The sequence below is a fragment of the Marmota marmota genome, unplaced genomic scaffold, assembly GCF_001458135.2.
Source record: "Marmota marmota marmota unplaced genomic scaffold, marMar, whole genome shotgun sequence".
Taxonomy (NCBI): Eukaryota; Metazoa; Chordata; class Mammalia; order Rodentia; family Sciuridae; genus Marmota; species Marmota marmota.
The window spans coordinates 2,638,063-2,654,035 of record NW_025999983.1 but is presented as its reverse complement, the minus strand read 5'-3'; the positions used below and the strand labels follow the sequence as shown (position 1 = coordinate 2,654,035).

Genomic DNA, 15,973 nt, shown 5'->3' with positions numbered 1-15,973 from the left:
GGGGGGGGGGGGGGGGTCTAGACCACACGGGCTCTACTGTGTTCCCTGGGCTTCACCTCATGGAGGATGCAGGCCCATGCCCTGGTCCAAGGGTGATACAAGACCCAGCCAGCGTCACAGTGTGTGGGACCTGGGCCAGGATGGTGCCAGTAAAGGAAGGTGCCAGCAAATTAAACCACCAGCTCCATCCCTCTGCAGCCTGCAGCCCCACCCCTCCACCTTTAGGCTGCCACCAGCCCACCACTGCCACCCCAGGCTCCTGTCCCAGCCTACCAGCCAGCCACGCCGAGCTCAGACCCAGCCAGAGTGTCCACTCTGCCCGGTCATGGCTGCAATCCCCCCCACTTCGACCCTCCACCCTCAGGTCTCCGGCCCTTCTAGCGGCCCAGCCAGACAGCTGCAGCTCCTGACGGTACAGAAGGGCAGTGCAAACCTAGCGGAAGCTGCAGCCACCAGGCAGAAGGGCTCCCTGCCCCAGCTCAGTTCCATTTCACTGCTGAGCAACTGAGGAAATGGCTTTGGTTCTGTTCCTGACTTTCGGCTTTTCATGTCCACTGCATCGGCCAGAAGGAAAGACTCTGGGATGAAGAGATTCCTACCAAAAGCATCAAGGCATTAGGCAATTCCTCTATGAAATGAGTCCTGAATACTTTGTTTTCTCAGACCTTACTTTTTGGAAGAAAACATGTTTTTGTATCTGAATGCATATTTGTGAATTTTAAGTCATAGGAACTAAGTTCCTGAAATAGCGTCACCACCTTTTAAGATTCTAATGATTCAGACACCTGTGGGTCTCTGAAGCTGCACTGTCTCGGGGCTTTGCTTCTGCTCCTCAGTGTGGTGCTGCACAGAACCGATGGACAGCTACCTTCTGGCAAATTCCAAGGAGGTTTCCAGGATCACATGAGGCGGAGTCCCAGCCAGCTCCACCCCCAGGGAGGGCATGACTGGGCAACTGAACTTCAGTTCTGAAAGGTCTCACTTCCCAACACTTGTGCAAAATTCATTTGTTTTGCTTTTCATCTTTTTGCTGAGGTAACCAAGGCCTCGCACATGCTAGATAAGCACTCTATCACCGAGATACATCTGCAGCCTCATTTGAGTCAGGGTCTTGCTGAGTTGCCAAGGCTGACCCCAAACTTGCAATCCTCTTGTCTCAGCCCCCAAGTAGCTGGGATTACAGGTGTGTGCCACTGTTCCCAGGTCCTCCCAGCCTCTGCCTGGCATGGCCACCCTGGAACCCTAGAGAAAATGGCAGCGGGTTCTGTGAGAAAGATGGGTGGGGCGAGGACTCCAGGGACACGTGTTCTTTTGTTCCCAACCAGTTGGCCGCGTGGGCACCTTAGTCTCTCCTCGAGGTCTGCTGCAAGCTGGCCTTCAGCTGCAGCTCTTTGGGTTCTAGATTAAAAGCTAAAGACTCGGTGTTGGAACTTCTGGGCTTCATTTTAGGCAGGGGCTTGTTTTAATTTCCTGGCGGTGCTGTGGACAGTGAGGCAGCAAGAAAGCGTCCCTGGTAGATGGACTTCAGGGCTGGCCATGCTGTTTCCGCCTCCCCACGCCTGCAGCTGCTGCTCACACCCAGGGCAGGGCTTCCTCTCCCAGAGAGCCTGGGCCCCCTTATGCAATTGGTTATCATCCAAATTCAAGGCTCCCTAGCTGAACCTCCCAACTGGGTAGGTCTTCGTCTTAGAGAAGATCTTTGTGCACAGTGCTACTTCTCTGTGCGTCTCGGTCCAAGAGAAAGAAAGGGGCCAGGGGGATCAGAAGGAAGAAGAGGCTGAGAAGACACAGAGCCAGATTCTGACATCTGAGGTGGACCCTGTGGTCCTTTGTGAACTCGTGATCGTGTAGGTTTCTGTGTGGAGTTTTATATTTCAGTGAGTGATTATATGGTTTATATTAATAACATCATTAATTACATTGATTGTATTGATGTGATCAACAACCATGGTTTCCCCTGATTCATCATGCTGCTAATCACCCCCAGCCCCAAGGTTTGTAGCCCTAAATTCTTTAAAAAAAAAAAGTTTTCATTGTATAAACTCAATTTTGAAAACAAAAATAAAGATAAATTGGAATGTAACTCTAGAGAAAATTGTTTAAGAAATTATGTAAATTCTCCAAACTGGAGGAATTCCCCCCAGAATATTTTCGGAACCTGGAGATGAACCGCTCTAGGAGATTTTGAAATCCGAGCACATTAATCCTGATCCTTGAAAATATGTATTTTTTTCATTTCTTTCTTATTACTTTTTTTAATAAGATGAAGAATGAAAAGCCCCCCGCACGTTTCAGCACCCCATCTGGAGCCTCCGGCAGCGCCTGGGCACGTCCCTCTCAGCCCTGGTTTTTCACGAGGCCGGGGCTGCGGTTGTTCTTACTGTTCAGTTAGTCACTCGGAATGAATGGCAACACTTTCATTTTGCCTCTTTAAGTTCTGGTTTCCCTAACTTTCCCAAACTCTCTATTTGGTATTTTCAAATATTCAGATTTCAAGCTTATCCTTCAATTTGCTGTTTCAGGGCATCTTGATGACAACGTTGAATATCATAATGAAATAACCTGGCCCCAAACACAATTTAACTTGAGCAGAAGGGGCTGCACCCTCGTTCCTTTTCCAACCTCCAAATCCTTTCTTTCTTACAAGAGTATCATGCTGTCCACTGAGACCTATGGAAACAAAATGCAGGTTGTTTCTTTTTTTCCCCAAGAATTATTTTATTTCTAGGTATGAGTACCCTTTGCAAAATGTTTCTCTTTTGATGACTGGTGAAGGAATACAAAATATAGATTGCAAATCTGCATAGGCTGAATAATGAAGAAAGACACCATGCCTCTTGCTGTATCTGGTACACTCCCTGAGAGCATAGCCGTGCAGCGTGGTTTAGAATGACCACACTGAGCTCCTCCATCTCTGAGCTGACTCCCCGCTACATAGTCTTGGAGCTGGGAGGGAGGAAGTAGAGGGCCAAGCCCCCCCTTTCTGGTCCAGCTATGTTAATTAGGACAGTGTTTTCAAACTCAAGTGTGGACACACCTCTGTTCAGATAATCAATTGAGTGGGTACAGCCATCCATATTCTTTCTGTGATAGAAAATGTGGCACACATGGTACAAAGCATAGAAGAGACTCGCGTTGAATAGGAAGGCAGGTGCCGAGTCTCTGGATTTTTGTTTCAGCTACACATGCTTCACAGTGTAGCACACATGTCTCACTGGGGTCACAGCCAAGGCCTGAAGGCCACCCCGTTGGGGAGTTGGGAAAAGCCAACTCGTTCCTCCTGTGGAAGAAGAGGGGTGGGGAAGCAGGTGTCCAGGCCAGGGAGAGGAAGTGGGCCCTGGCCCACAGCGGTGCAGCCTGGACACACCCCCAGGATGCCAAGCCAGGACGGGAGGGGCCTGAGTGAGCCGCATACCCAGCAGGGGCTGCGGGAGGCAGCGCTGGGGAAGGGGCAGCAAGGGATCCCCTGAGGCTGAAGGAAGTGTCTCTGGTGACATCTGGTCAGGGATGAAGGTGCACTTGAGGACCCCTGCGCTGGGGTGAGCCAGAATCCAGGGGTGGCCCTGCTGTGTTGCCATGGCAGCCCCCACAGCGCTGTGGCCCTGTGTGTTAACTCGTCACCCTCTCTGCCCTTGGGAGTCACCTGCTGGGGCCTGGAGCGTGTGGGATGGAAGCCCCTGGCTGAGCGGAAGCTGGGGACCCACCGGCTGAGAGACCTGTTCTGATCAGCAGGCAAAACGCAGTCTTGTCTCCTGTCACATGAGACTCCTTGAGGGGACTGGGAAGGGGTGGAGCAGAAAGCAGTCCCATTCCCCTGGTGACAAGGGGACCCTGGATCAGGACTGGCAGCAGACCCAGGACCACCCAGCACCTCGGCGATGGTGAAGAGAGGTAGAGCAAGCAGGCCACTGCTTACCCCAGGGCGTGTGCAGTCCCTCCTGGGACAGACGACACCAGCACCAGTGGACGGCCATTGGGACAGGGACTGATCTGTGATGTAGAGTCAGGGTTTCTACCCAGGCCCTGCTCCATCTTCATATGCAGTATTTGTGTTTTGAACTTCCAGACCCAGGGGGAAAAACTGAGGTTCTTAAAACAAAAAATACCAAAGGGAAAAGAAATTGTTTAAAATAACCAGATCCGGTGTCTGTGGAAAGCATGTTTCTAAATCCATCATGTTTCCTTTTCATGGGCTGTTGAGACCCTTTTCAGTGAGCACAAGGGACCTTGTCCGACTGGAGTGAAGCTGGCAGGCAGAAAGGTTTTAAGATGAGCAAAATACACGAGCAGACGCTTCACCAAAGAGGATGTAGGAGGCAAATAAAGGTGGTGGTCCAGAGCCCCAGGATTCCACCAAAGACCCCCGAGGACAGCAATGGAAATGCCATGTGCCGGGAGTTGGCCAGGACCCGTGATGACCCCAGCGCTCCTGCTCTGCCTTGGGAAGGCCACACCGCTGGCCTCTGAGACACCAGCAGCCCAGCGTCTTTCCAAGGCAAACACGCACTCACCACTAGATTCCCCTTCCACCCCCGGTTCTGCCCAAGACCAAGCCTGTGCGCCACCACAGAGCAACGGCAAGGTCACAGCCCCAAACCAGAAAAGGCCAGACCTCCGTCAAGAGGGAAAAGGGTGGACTTCAGACGTGCACCATACACTCCAAGGAGACCGACTCACTGAGAGAAGGAAGGCCAGACGCCGAGGGCCCACTGGAAGAGTCTGGGTGGAGAGTGCTGGAAAATGCAAACTCATCTACGTGATGAAAAGCCGATCTGAGGCTGTTCTGGGACAATGAGAACCAGAGAGGAGCAGGAGGGAGGACTCTCACAGCGGTGCAGGAACTCGGGGTGCTGGGTGGGTTCGCTGTCTGGAGCATGGAGAGGGTTTCGTGGACCTGCACGTCTGTTGGGATGCATTAGTGCACAGGGCTCAGGTGCGTGGGTGGTTCAGTGTGTGACAGTGACACCTCAGAAAGGCCACACACACGAGGCTGACCTGTGCTGCTGCAGGCCCTGGCCACTGTCCACGGCAAGTTCCCTCTACAGACCCCTGCTCCATCCTCACTTCTTACCACTGGGACTTCATTTCTATCCCCCCAACTCTGCCACCCCTGCTCCTACAGGGGCCACTGACTGTTCCCAGGCATCAAGGACACTGGCCCCTCCTCTGGACCTGCTGTGGCATCTGACACCCTTGCCCACTCCCTGGTCTGGAGGCTTCTTCGCTCACAGGCCTCTGATTCCCTCTGGTCTCCATGACCTCCTCCCTCCTTCACTGACCCATTGGCCTGCCTGTTCCCAAATGCAGTCTAACGGACCTCTTCCTGTGCCCTTCCAGACCCTTCAGGGTGTCCCCGTTTCCACGGCAAACGCTACTGTGTATGAATCATGTGGACTGCGTGTTTAAAAGACAAGTCCACGGCCTGGGGCTATGGCTCAGTGGTGGAGCGCCTGCTCGCATGCGTGAGGCCCTGGGTTCAATCCGCAGCACCACATAAAAATAAAGAAATAAAAATAAAGATATTGTGCCCACATACAACTAGAAAAACAAATAAATAAAAGACAAGCCCAACCTCACACCCCAGAGCCTCTGCTTCCGAAGCTCCGTGACTCTTGAACAAATCCACAGATTTGATGTGTGGAAGTGGGAGGTGGTCTTTTGAGAGCCCTGGAGATATTTATTTTTGGTGACATCACCAGGCTTTGGCGGGGTGGGCACTGCTGCTGGCATCTAGTGAATACAGGCATCCAGAGCGGGAGGCTACCCAGCCTCACCTGCCAGCAGCCGGCAATGGAGCAGCCGGGCCGGGAGGATGAGGCCTGACTCGTCAGCCTGCCACTGCTACCTGCCGTGGCCCTTCCTGAAGCCCAGTGTGGTATCCCCGAGAAAGGTGTGACACCCGCCCTGGGCCCTGCAACTCCACACCACCTCTGTAAGCGCTGTCCCTTGTGGCAGGAAGGCCTCTCTCCCATTGTCCACGTGGTGAACTCATCTCCACTCCACTCCTGACCTGCGCAGCCCCCATCTCAAAGGTGTCAGCTGCCCCTCTCCCTGCCCGCCCACGCCGGCGGCAGGACCCCTTCCCAAAGTGTACAAGGCTTTCCAAGTCCCCCGAACTTGGCCACTTTCATCCTGGCCTGGGACCTACACTTGGCCCATCACAAGTTTCTGCTTGGAATATGGTGGCTGGGGAGTGACCACAAGCTGGCATGGCCACAATGGTGAGGATCCGGCAGCCCAGCTGCCCGTGGCGTGGTGGCCAGTGCACCTAGTGACCCCATGTGACTGGACACCCTGGTCCCTTGGCTCCTGCTCTCCAGACTCCTCACCACTCCATGAGCTGTTAATAGTCTTCCAATTAACTGTTTTTATTATCATTTTGTTTTTGATTATTAATCAATACTGTCTGCAGCCAACAAGTCAAAGTGGTAGAGCTTTTATTCTTGGTGTGTTTGGCACTAGAAAGAACCCATGTCTGTGGAGTCAATGTTATTATTAAGAAGGAAAACAAAGAGGACCCATCTGCACACAAAACCAGGCAGAGCTGAGGTTCAGGTAGAACACAAGACGGCTCCTGCTTTCAGAGGATGCTTTAGCATGGTGCCTGGGAGAACAAGTTCATGGGCAGACACTCTTTTCTGCCCCAGAACCAGCATGCTGTGTGGAGGAAACAGGATGAACCAGACCTGGGCTCTCCCCTAAGCTGAGGAAATAGGTTCCCAAAAGAGAAACAAAGACTGAGGCTGGGAGCCCCCTGAGCAGGAATGCTGGGGGGCACACCCCACGCCCAAGCAGACCAGCCCACACATGCACCTGCCAAGACCCCTGCTCCTGACCCATAGAGAGTGAGCGAGCACCGTGGAAAACTAATGCTTTTAACGGAAAATCACAGAGAAAAGTAAGATGGGGCTCAAGGACAGAAACAAAAAGAAGCCCAAGGGGAGGTGTGCCACCGGCCGTCTTGGTCTGCTTGGCGGCCATGGCAGGCACAGGCTGGGCAGGCAGAGAGCAGAGCTCCATCTCACAGCTCCGGAGGCTGAGGCCCAAGACCAAGGCCAGCACTTGGAATCTGGTGAGGGCCTTCTTGCTGGTCCTGCATAGCAGAAGGCAGGGGAGGCAAGGGAGGAAGGAGCCCGACGCCAACACGGGAGGCTTTGACAGAGCCTGGGTTCCATTCACACAGGAGGCCAGCAGCTCCTCCAGCCCCTCCCTACCATCCGTTGGCCATATGTGGACTTCAGGGGGAACCTTCAAACCACGGCACCCACTAATCTGGATCGATTCTTTATTTTGTTTTTTTTTAAAAGCTGAGTCTCCTGACTACGAATGGCCAGGTGTGCAAGATCAGGAACATCGGGGCCATGCGCATGCCCAGATCCACAGACGCCCTGTGAAGGACCAACGGTGCTTCTAGAACCCATGCTACTCAACGTGAGGGCTGCAGGAAGAAACCGCAGGCGTCATCAGGAAGGGTTCTGGAACTTTCACAGCAAATGGAACACAGAACTTTTGTCTGTTACATCTAATCAGAGAAAGTTGGTTTGTATTTTGTAGGATTTTTTTTTTATTTCACTGAAATTAAAAATGCGATAAAAATAACAAAACCTGATCCTTCACAGATAGTTTGGAAAGCAAAACATATAAAATAATTAATTAGCCTGGGGATTCAGCTCAGTAGAGCAACTGCCTGCCAAGGCTTGGTCGATCCACTTGTGGAAAATGGATCAGCCGGCATTTGGCTTCTGACCAGGACCCCAGGGGAAGGCGTCTGGGGCCGGGTTGAAAGCCCTCTGGTGGTGTCCGTTCTTCACTTTGACATTCTCACTCCTCCCCACTTGGCCACTCCACAGGGAAACTGAAGAACCTCCCAGAAGGTTCAGCCAAAAGCCGCGGGGAACAATGGCCTGGGAACCTTCTTCCAGGGAGGAGGAGATGGTCAGAGAACTCCCCTCCAGAGCAGCCCTGGGTGACTGCCTGCTTCTGCTACCAACAAGGTCCATGGACCCTGTCTTTTGAGAATGTGGTCTGAAGAAGGCTTGCTTTATTTATTTATTTTGTTACTAGGGATTGAACCCAGGGGCACTCGACCCCTGAGCCACTTCCCCGGCCCTATTTTGTATTTTATTTAGAGACAGGGTCTCACTGAGTTGCTTAGAGCCTCACTTTTGCTGAGGTTGGCTTTGAACTTGCGATCCTCCTGCCTCGGCCTCCCAAGCTACCGGGATTACAGGTATGTGCCACTGAGTCCAGCTCATTTAGTTTTTTAATAACCGATTAACTGTCTGGCTCAATTCCTAGGCCTCTGGATCAAGAGGTACCAACTGTAGCCATGATGTGGAGATCAGCTCAGCGACCTAAACACTAAGCCAATGAGATCTTTGGGGTGTGTCCCTTGTGTGTGTGTGTTGGGGGGGGGGGGTAGGGTGGTTATTGTGTGTATGGAAAGAAGAGAAACAAATATTTGGGACAAACATTTGTTCAAAACATTTGCTGACCACCCCACCGGCCCACCAAACTGCGCCTGCCCCCTGCAGCCTGCAACGGGGCTCTGCGTCCAGAGCTGCCAAGAGCAGCCGAGCCTTTTCACTGGGGTTCTTCCCCTGCCTGAGGTTGTGTCTGGAGGAGCGCTGCCCAGGAGCCTGCCTCGGGGCCTGCCAGAGACAGGAGAAAGAGGCCTGGCTGGCCTGCCTGACGTGGGGTGCAAGCCCTGGGGTTGGGGTTGCTTCTTGCCAGCCACAGGAAGGAAGTGGAGCTCCTGAGCGGTGGGTGCTGTCTGCTCAGTGGAGCAGGAGGTCAGTGTGAGTGGAGAAGAGGAAACAGGGGACGTGACAGCCATGAGGAGAACTCCGGGTGAGGCTGACCGAGCAGAGGAGAGCATTCACCCTGAACTTCATCAAGAGCGGGACAGCACTCCGGTGGCAAAGACTCTGAGAGTGTGGGAAGAAGGGGGGAGGGCATGGGAGGAACCCAGAGAGGGGAAGAGACCCACAGCTGCCCGAGGGAGGGGAGCGTGGCGCTACCTGGCAGGATGAGCTGACGCCTGAGCTGGGTGGGCGGGAGGGGAGGTCACAGGCAGGCATGGGTGTGCTTGGGGTGGCCAGGGGAAGGCCACGTGCAGAAGAAGGATCAGGAGGGTCGGGTGCAGGACTTGGGGCAGGTGTGGGCAAGGCCACAGATTCCTGCACCGTGGCCCAGGCATGTGCTGGCGTGCCCGGATCCCAGCCAGCAGCAGGACCACGTGACACTGCCCTGGCGAATGGCCCAGCACGCCTGGGGCAGGTCAGGTGTCCCTCCATGGCCCACTGCCCCAACACACAAAGGTGGGAAGGATGGGGCAGGGCAACCAAGACCTTCTCACTCAGTCCGTGACAGGACCCTGGGTTAGCCTGGGAGTGAGGCCACACATACAGAGCAGGGACCCATCCCTGGAGACAAGGGGTCAGCATGCCCTGACCACAGCCTCGTCAGATGTCCCACTGTCAGAGAACCCATGACACGTCATTTAACATCCCCCACAATCTCACGAGCCTGGTCACAATGTTCCAGTCTGGCAGTGAGGAGGCAGCTGGGCTGGGCTGCCAGGGGGAGAGACACCTCTCAGCACTGGGAACCAGAGGACAGCAGCCTGGGGAAGGAGGAGGGCGAGGGAGGGATGGACATCAAGGCCAGGAAGGCCTAGATGATGGCCCTCCCAGGCCCTGTGAGCAGTGGGCGGCTGGCCATCAGAACTGGGTTTTCAAAGGCCTGCTCATTGAGGGAAACCCACAGGCCTGTTAGACATGGGTCTTGGGCCAGCTTCCAGAGTCCCCAGTGAGTGTGGCTGGCGGCTGGGGCCCAGGGCCGTCATTCAGCTGGGCAGTGAATCTAGCTGAGTATCCAGTACCAAACTCTCCTCCTGGCTCAGTCTCCTTGGTGAGCAAAGAGGACACAGGAAGCCACAGTGACCTCCTCAGGTTGGGGGACGTGAAGCTGCCTCCAACATCCCTATGAACAAAGGTGTGTTCTTATGTGGTCCGCCACAGCTGGAGTAAGACTGGGGTGAGGAGGCTCCAAGGGCCTCAGACCTGCACTCTTGGGGGCAGAGCCTCCTCCTCAGGCCTGAGGGGCCACTGGAGGAAACAGAGAGAATCACATGGAAAGTTCTGCCAGCTAAGATGCTGTAGTGAGGCTCGGGACCCCTGGAAAGCCTGTGGAAACACAGGACCCTGGGCCCTGCCCAGCCACTCGGCAGGTGCAGGTGGCACCTGAAGACCTGCTAATCCAGCCGGCTGCTGGGGCTGCTGCTGGCTAGACCACCAGAGTTGGATAGAACCAGGTTATCAACCCGGGCTGCACAGAGAACCACCTGGGAGCTTGATGGACAGCACTCAGTCAGAGGCACCGTCCCTGGACGTTCGGGTTGGGGCAGGCCCCTGCTGTAGACATCTCCAGAACACTCTCCTAGGGACCCTGGTGCACAGCTGGAGTGGAGAAGAGGAAACATGGAGACATGACAGAGATGAGGAGAACTCTGGGCGAGGCTGACATGAGCAGTGGAATGAGAAGGTGAATCTGGCAGGTGCCTGGGAACGGCGTGTTAGGTGACAGGGGCAGGGCATGAAGGTGCTGACTAGGAGGACCCCCAGCAGTCGGCACTCAGAGCCTCACGAGGCTGTGGCTGAAGAAGGTGGGGCAGTGTGGGGTGAAAGTGAGTCTGCTCCCCCACCTCTGGAAGTTTCACATCCCTGGCCCCCCCCCTCCCTGAATGCCCAGCCTCGCAGAGCCCTCCAAACATGGGTCCCCAGGCATCCCTCAGCTCTGTGAACCCAGAGCACACTGGCTTAATTCTCTCCTTGATCTTGACCTTCCAGTGGCGAAACCATGCATCTGTCTCCTCCACCCAAGCATAAATTCCCAGAGGACAAGGACATGTCTATTCAGTTCCGATTGTCCCGTCCCCAGTTCAGTGTCTGGTACACATGAGACCTCCATACATTAGTTCTGTGTCCCTGCCATGGTGGAGAACGTAAGAGAAGTATTTGGCATTGATTGCAGATTGCAAGGGTCTTATAATGTAAGAGTAGGTGAACCACCCCAACTGGTAAAACATCACATTTATATGGTCGGTAGGACAAGAGCAGGAAGTAAGAAACGGGTGGGTGTTGTCATCTTGGCGTCCCCAGAGGTAGCAGTCAAAGGAACCAGAGGATCAAGAAGGTTGTTCGGGCATGGTCCTTCTTGACCTGGACCCTGCAGGATGTTGGTGGGCGCAGGAGAAAGGGAAGAGCTCTTCTGGCAGGAATAGCACACATGCACCCAGTATGGAAGGAAGGATGGAGGGAGCCCAGGCAGAGGGCTTGCACAGAGGAGCCCAGAAGGACAGGGAAGTGAGTGGGGGAGGGTAAGGCAAGATGGGGAATGTCACCCCCTGGGAACATGGGGCCTGCCACCACGCAGCCTTCCAGCTAGAAGGTTCCTCTCTTTAACATCTACGCAGTACAAGACAGCAGGAGACTTGAGGAGGGGAGCCTGGTGGCTTCTGCAGGGGACCAAGCAACACGGAGCTCTTGGGAACCAGACGGCAGAGACCAGAATATGCCTCCGAAATGCAAGACTTCCACTCCACGTGACCAGCCGCCCCAGTCTGTGAGTCTGTAAGCTCTTAGAGGCCATCTGACTTAAGGACAGGTGATCTTGGGCCCCAGTGCCCAGGAGCCACCCACATCCTTCCTTTAGGGCGGCAAGCCCAGGACAGGGTGGGAACAGGGGCAGCAGCAGGAAGGAGGACCTAGAGCCGGAGAACTCTGGGAACCGCTGGGATTGGTCTTCTCACAGACGACAGAGCTGGCCAGCCTGAGTTCACTGCTAGTGACACCTGGCCCTCAGAGCACACTGCTGACTGTGGTTACTTCCCGGACTCACAATGGCAAACCGAATTTAAAGAAAGCCTCTCTCCTCCTGCCCTGCTCTGTGGGCCCTCCCTTTCCTTCTCTTGCTTCCCACATGAGCTCCACTGGCCCCTCACAGTTCGTCACCTGGAAGGGGAGGGTCTCACATTTTATACCCATTACTGTAACAAGCTGCGATTGTACTGAAATCAACATTGACATTGAGCAGGGAGACCATCCGGCTTTTGAAGGAATTTCATGTAACCCACCTGCCATGTCACTACGGCCAACCCCCTGTGACCAGAGGGCAGGGTCTGTCCTCCAGATATCGGATTTTCCCTAGACTTCCACACGCTTTCCTCCTCTTCAAGTCTAACCTGATTAAAGATCTGTGGTAGCAACACAGTTCCCAGCAAAAGGAGGGGGAGAGAAAGGCAGCACCTGGCAGGTTTCTGTTATTGAAATGTAGTTACTTAGCTCCTCTGCGACCTGGTGTCCAAAAGATCACCTGTTCGTGAGAGCTGCTCAGCCGGCGGCTGCTGAAGGAAGGAAGGGTGGTCTTCCTGTGGAGGTGAAGGCCAGCGGCCATGTTCTGAGAGAGCCACCTTCAGCTGCTGGAAGCCAGAGGGTAATGTGAGGACCAGCCTTTAGGAAGGATACCCCCTCCCGGATGTGAGACTAGGAGCCTCCACTCCATGCCTCCTGAAAGGGAAGCTGCCTTCCCATGGCCTTCCCCACCAGAGGCCAGAGTGGACACTGATGGGCAGGAGTGTAGAGAGCAAGTGACCCTTCCTCTAAGTCCCCCAGGGGAGACGGGCCCAGGAGATGGGCCTGTGGCTGGGAGCAGAATGAAATTAACGGGCCTAAAATCAGACCCCACGCTGCCAAGAGCAGGGGGCCCGGGGTTTAGCTCCTACCCTGTCCTTCCCTCACTGTGGATTTGGGCCACTGAACTCTCCAAAGCCACACGACTGCAAAGTGGATGACACGGCTTGCTCCCAGGTGTGTCCCCTGTTGGGAACACTCTGCCTTCCGGAGTCCCAAGGCCTCCTCAGTCAGTAGAGGTGGAATGACCTTAACCGAAGCCAGGAGTTCAAGTCCCTGCCTGAGGGCTCTGGGCGACAGCTGGAAGGGGTGGCCTGCTCCCCCCAAGTCCAAACCAGCCCAGCTACCTGGCCCCACCTGGTTGGGTCCAGCGTGTTCCTACTCACCCCACAGGCTGCCCCAGGAAGTTCCAGTAATGCTGAGCGTCTCAGGAGCTTCCTCAGGTCTACTTACGGGGAACTGAAACTTCTCCTCCAACATGCAGCTTTCTTTGGATCGGCAGTTCCCCGTCTCCTCTGTGAACCACAGTGAGGAAGTGCAGTAGGCTCTGATTTTAAACTGCCGAGTGTGTCTAGTTTAAAAGCTTGTACTGAAGGTCCCGGGTGGGAGTGGCAGGGGAAGCTTTAACAGGCCTCCCACAGAGTCACCAGGGAGCCAGGCACACCCCCGCCACCCCCAGAGATCCGCCTCCCTGGGCGCCTTTGCCATCTGAGAGGGGTGGACAGGGCTGAGGACACAACAGGTGTTACAACCCGGAAAAGAAATGTCTGAATGGCACTGCTCTTTGTCACTTTAATGACAAAAACAAAACAAAACAAAAAACACAAAAGACTCTCACATGATCTCGGAGAGCATTTCAAAATGTGTTAAATTTCTTTTTTTCTTGAATCATTTTCAAGATAATTGGAAGGCTATAGCAATCTGCTCTCTGCCCGTATTCATTTTTGCAAAACAAACAAAACCCCCAAAGTACCAAACGGTGTCGCGTTGGTCTCCCCAGGGCTGTTGTAAAGGGCTGCCTCTAGGGCAGCTTCCCCTTACATTCCCGGAAGAGCCCCTGGCTCCAGGACCCTTCCTAGGCTACCGCAGGTGGGCGTCCAGGTGGCCTGGGGAGGGCTCGGTGGCCACTGGCACCACACTCTGAAGCAGCCTCCGTGTCCACCTCCTGTCTCGCCACCTCGAGGCGGCGCCCACGCTCAGTCCCTGGCTCTCTGTGGCTCCGAGCCGGGGACACTGTGAGGGACCTGGCAGTACCCGCGCGCTGGGCGGGGACTCACCGCGGGTTCTGCGCTTCAGCGGTGGTCACAGCAGAGCCAGCCCTGCCACCCCGCGCTCTTCGCCCCTGCGCTGGGCACTCCCTTCCTTCAAGGCACCAGGGTCATTCACTGCTATCTCCAGCAGCACCTGGTAGGTAGCTCCCTGGTTCGTGGTTCAGGGTCTGCGCACTCCTCCTTGCTCCATTATGCTCTGCTGTTGAGATTTCTTCCTCCAAGAAAGTTCCTCGAGGTTTTGGAATCTCTCCTGCTCTCCATTGTCCCTCTGTTGCCTGAAACTTAGGAGGCACCCAGGAGCGCCTTCAGCGCATCTTAGAGAACAGCAGCGCACGGTCGGATACTCAGTTGTACCGAGAGTCGCCTCCCAACACCTATCCACATGGGGCACCTCCGAGGCAAAGAGCCGGCTTGGCGGGACCTAGACCCAGGTCTGAGCCTTGTCTGCCGCTTTTACCAGCGTCTGAATTTACCCAGACCCTTGCTTTGCACCCCAGTCTCCTAGGACCCCAGTGTCCTAGTGAGCATGTGACCTTCAATTAGCCATTGCTATGACATTCATTCGGAGGGACTCTGCAGCTACTTTAGTTAACTAACACAGCTGTTCCCCATGAAGCAGTTACAAGCTTCAAAAAAGTAACTACTAGGGTCATGTTTCTTCTAAATATTCAAGACAAGGACTGAGTTGTGTATATAAATATATGTGTTTATATAAAGTACTTTACATAAAACATACTTTTGCTGGTTATTTTAAACTCAACAGTTATCTCAAAGAGTATTTAAGAATGTAACAAATTTCCTTTTTCTTCCTTGTATCTTCCTGCTGAAACTTGAGAGGGTGTGGCCATGGCTCTCCATGGCTGGACTTTTCAGCACTCCTGACAGCCCTGGACGGTGGGTCCTGGAAGTGCGTTTATCAGTCAGCTTTGCCACACTCTAACAAATGCCGGAGACACTCAGTGTATGAAGATAAAGTTTCATTTGGGATCATGGTTTAGAGGTTGCAGTCCCCCATGGGGCGGACCCATTGCTTTAGGCCTTTGGTGGGGAGCCAGATGGCGATGGCCAGGAGCACATGGCAGAACAAAACCCTGCTTCCTCCTGGCCAGGAAGCCAAAGGGGGAAAGGAGCAGAGAGGAAGGGTCCAGGGTCCCATATTCCCCTTCAAGAGCACCCGGCTGATGACCTGAGGACCTCCCACTAGGCCCACCCCTCTGAAATGTCCACCAGCTCTCCATAGCACCCCCTGGGGAACAAGCCTTTGCCCTGTGGGCCTCCAGGCCGCTCCAGACCCATTACAGAATGCTGCCCTATGCAGGGTGGACAGCTGCCTGGGCAGTGAGGACGTGCCACCTGATGCGGTTGCCTCTGTGATCAGCTACCCAGTCTCCGGGCAGCTACATAGGGGCACAACTGAAGCTACTTCCTGTTGCTCATTTTTTACCCCAGCCTGGAAGTCACAGGGCCCCCTGATGAGAGATGGACACCCCTGTTGTGGCCACACAAGCCCCACCCTCTCAGCTTCAAGGGCTGCAGCCAGGACAGAGTGCTGATCTAAGGGGGAGGAAAGTGAAACGCCGCTGAGGGAGTTTCTTTACTCATCATGAAACAGGAAGTACTCTTGCCCCCTGTCCCTCAAGCCCCTGGGAGACTATACGTGGGGCAGTGGTTAGAAGCAAAGCTGCCCTGAGTTTGAGTGTTGGCTCCCCTGTTCCTTACTGTGTGATGGTGGGCAAGTTGACCAGTTCTTCTGGGCCTCAAAATCTTTTTGTCTGCAAAATGATGCTTACTTCAAAAGTGTCAAGAAAATTAAATCAGTTAATATATGTGCAGTGTTTGAAAGTGAAGCTGAGCAGACACTACTGTTTTTTTTAATAATACCTCCTTCTAGGAAATAGACTTTATGTGATACTATTGAACAAAATTTGTATTTTTATGCTTGCATTAGTGTATCATATATATATATATATATATATATATATATATATATATATATATATATATATATAC

At 53.9% G+C, this 15,973-nt stretch overlaps 1 protein-coding gene across 8 annotated transcripts in view; it reads right to left on the bottom strand.

Moving 5' to 3' along the window:
- Positions 1-15,973, bottom strand: part of LOC125617601 — a 78,163-nt gene that overhangs the window by 50,726 nt on the left and 11,464 nt on the right. For 2 of the 8 annotated variants that reach the window (XM_048805842.1, XM_048805840.1), the window contains exons 3-4: positions 13,079-14,238; positions 12,376-12,481 (exon numbers count right to left, since the gene is read on the bottom strand). In XM_048805842.1, coding sequence (XP_048661799.1) covers positions 12,376-12,456 — 81 coding nt within the window. In that variant the 5' untranslated portion in view covers positions 12,457-12,481; positions 13,079-14,238. Of the gene's footprint in view, positions 1,143-12,136; positions 12,482-13,078; positions 14,239-15,973 lie in introns of those variants that run through there. The other 6 variants (XM_048805845.1, XM_048805841.1, XM_048805843.1 and 3 more) reach the window with 6 other exon arrangements.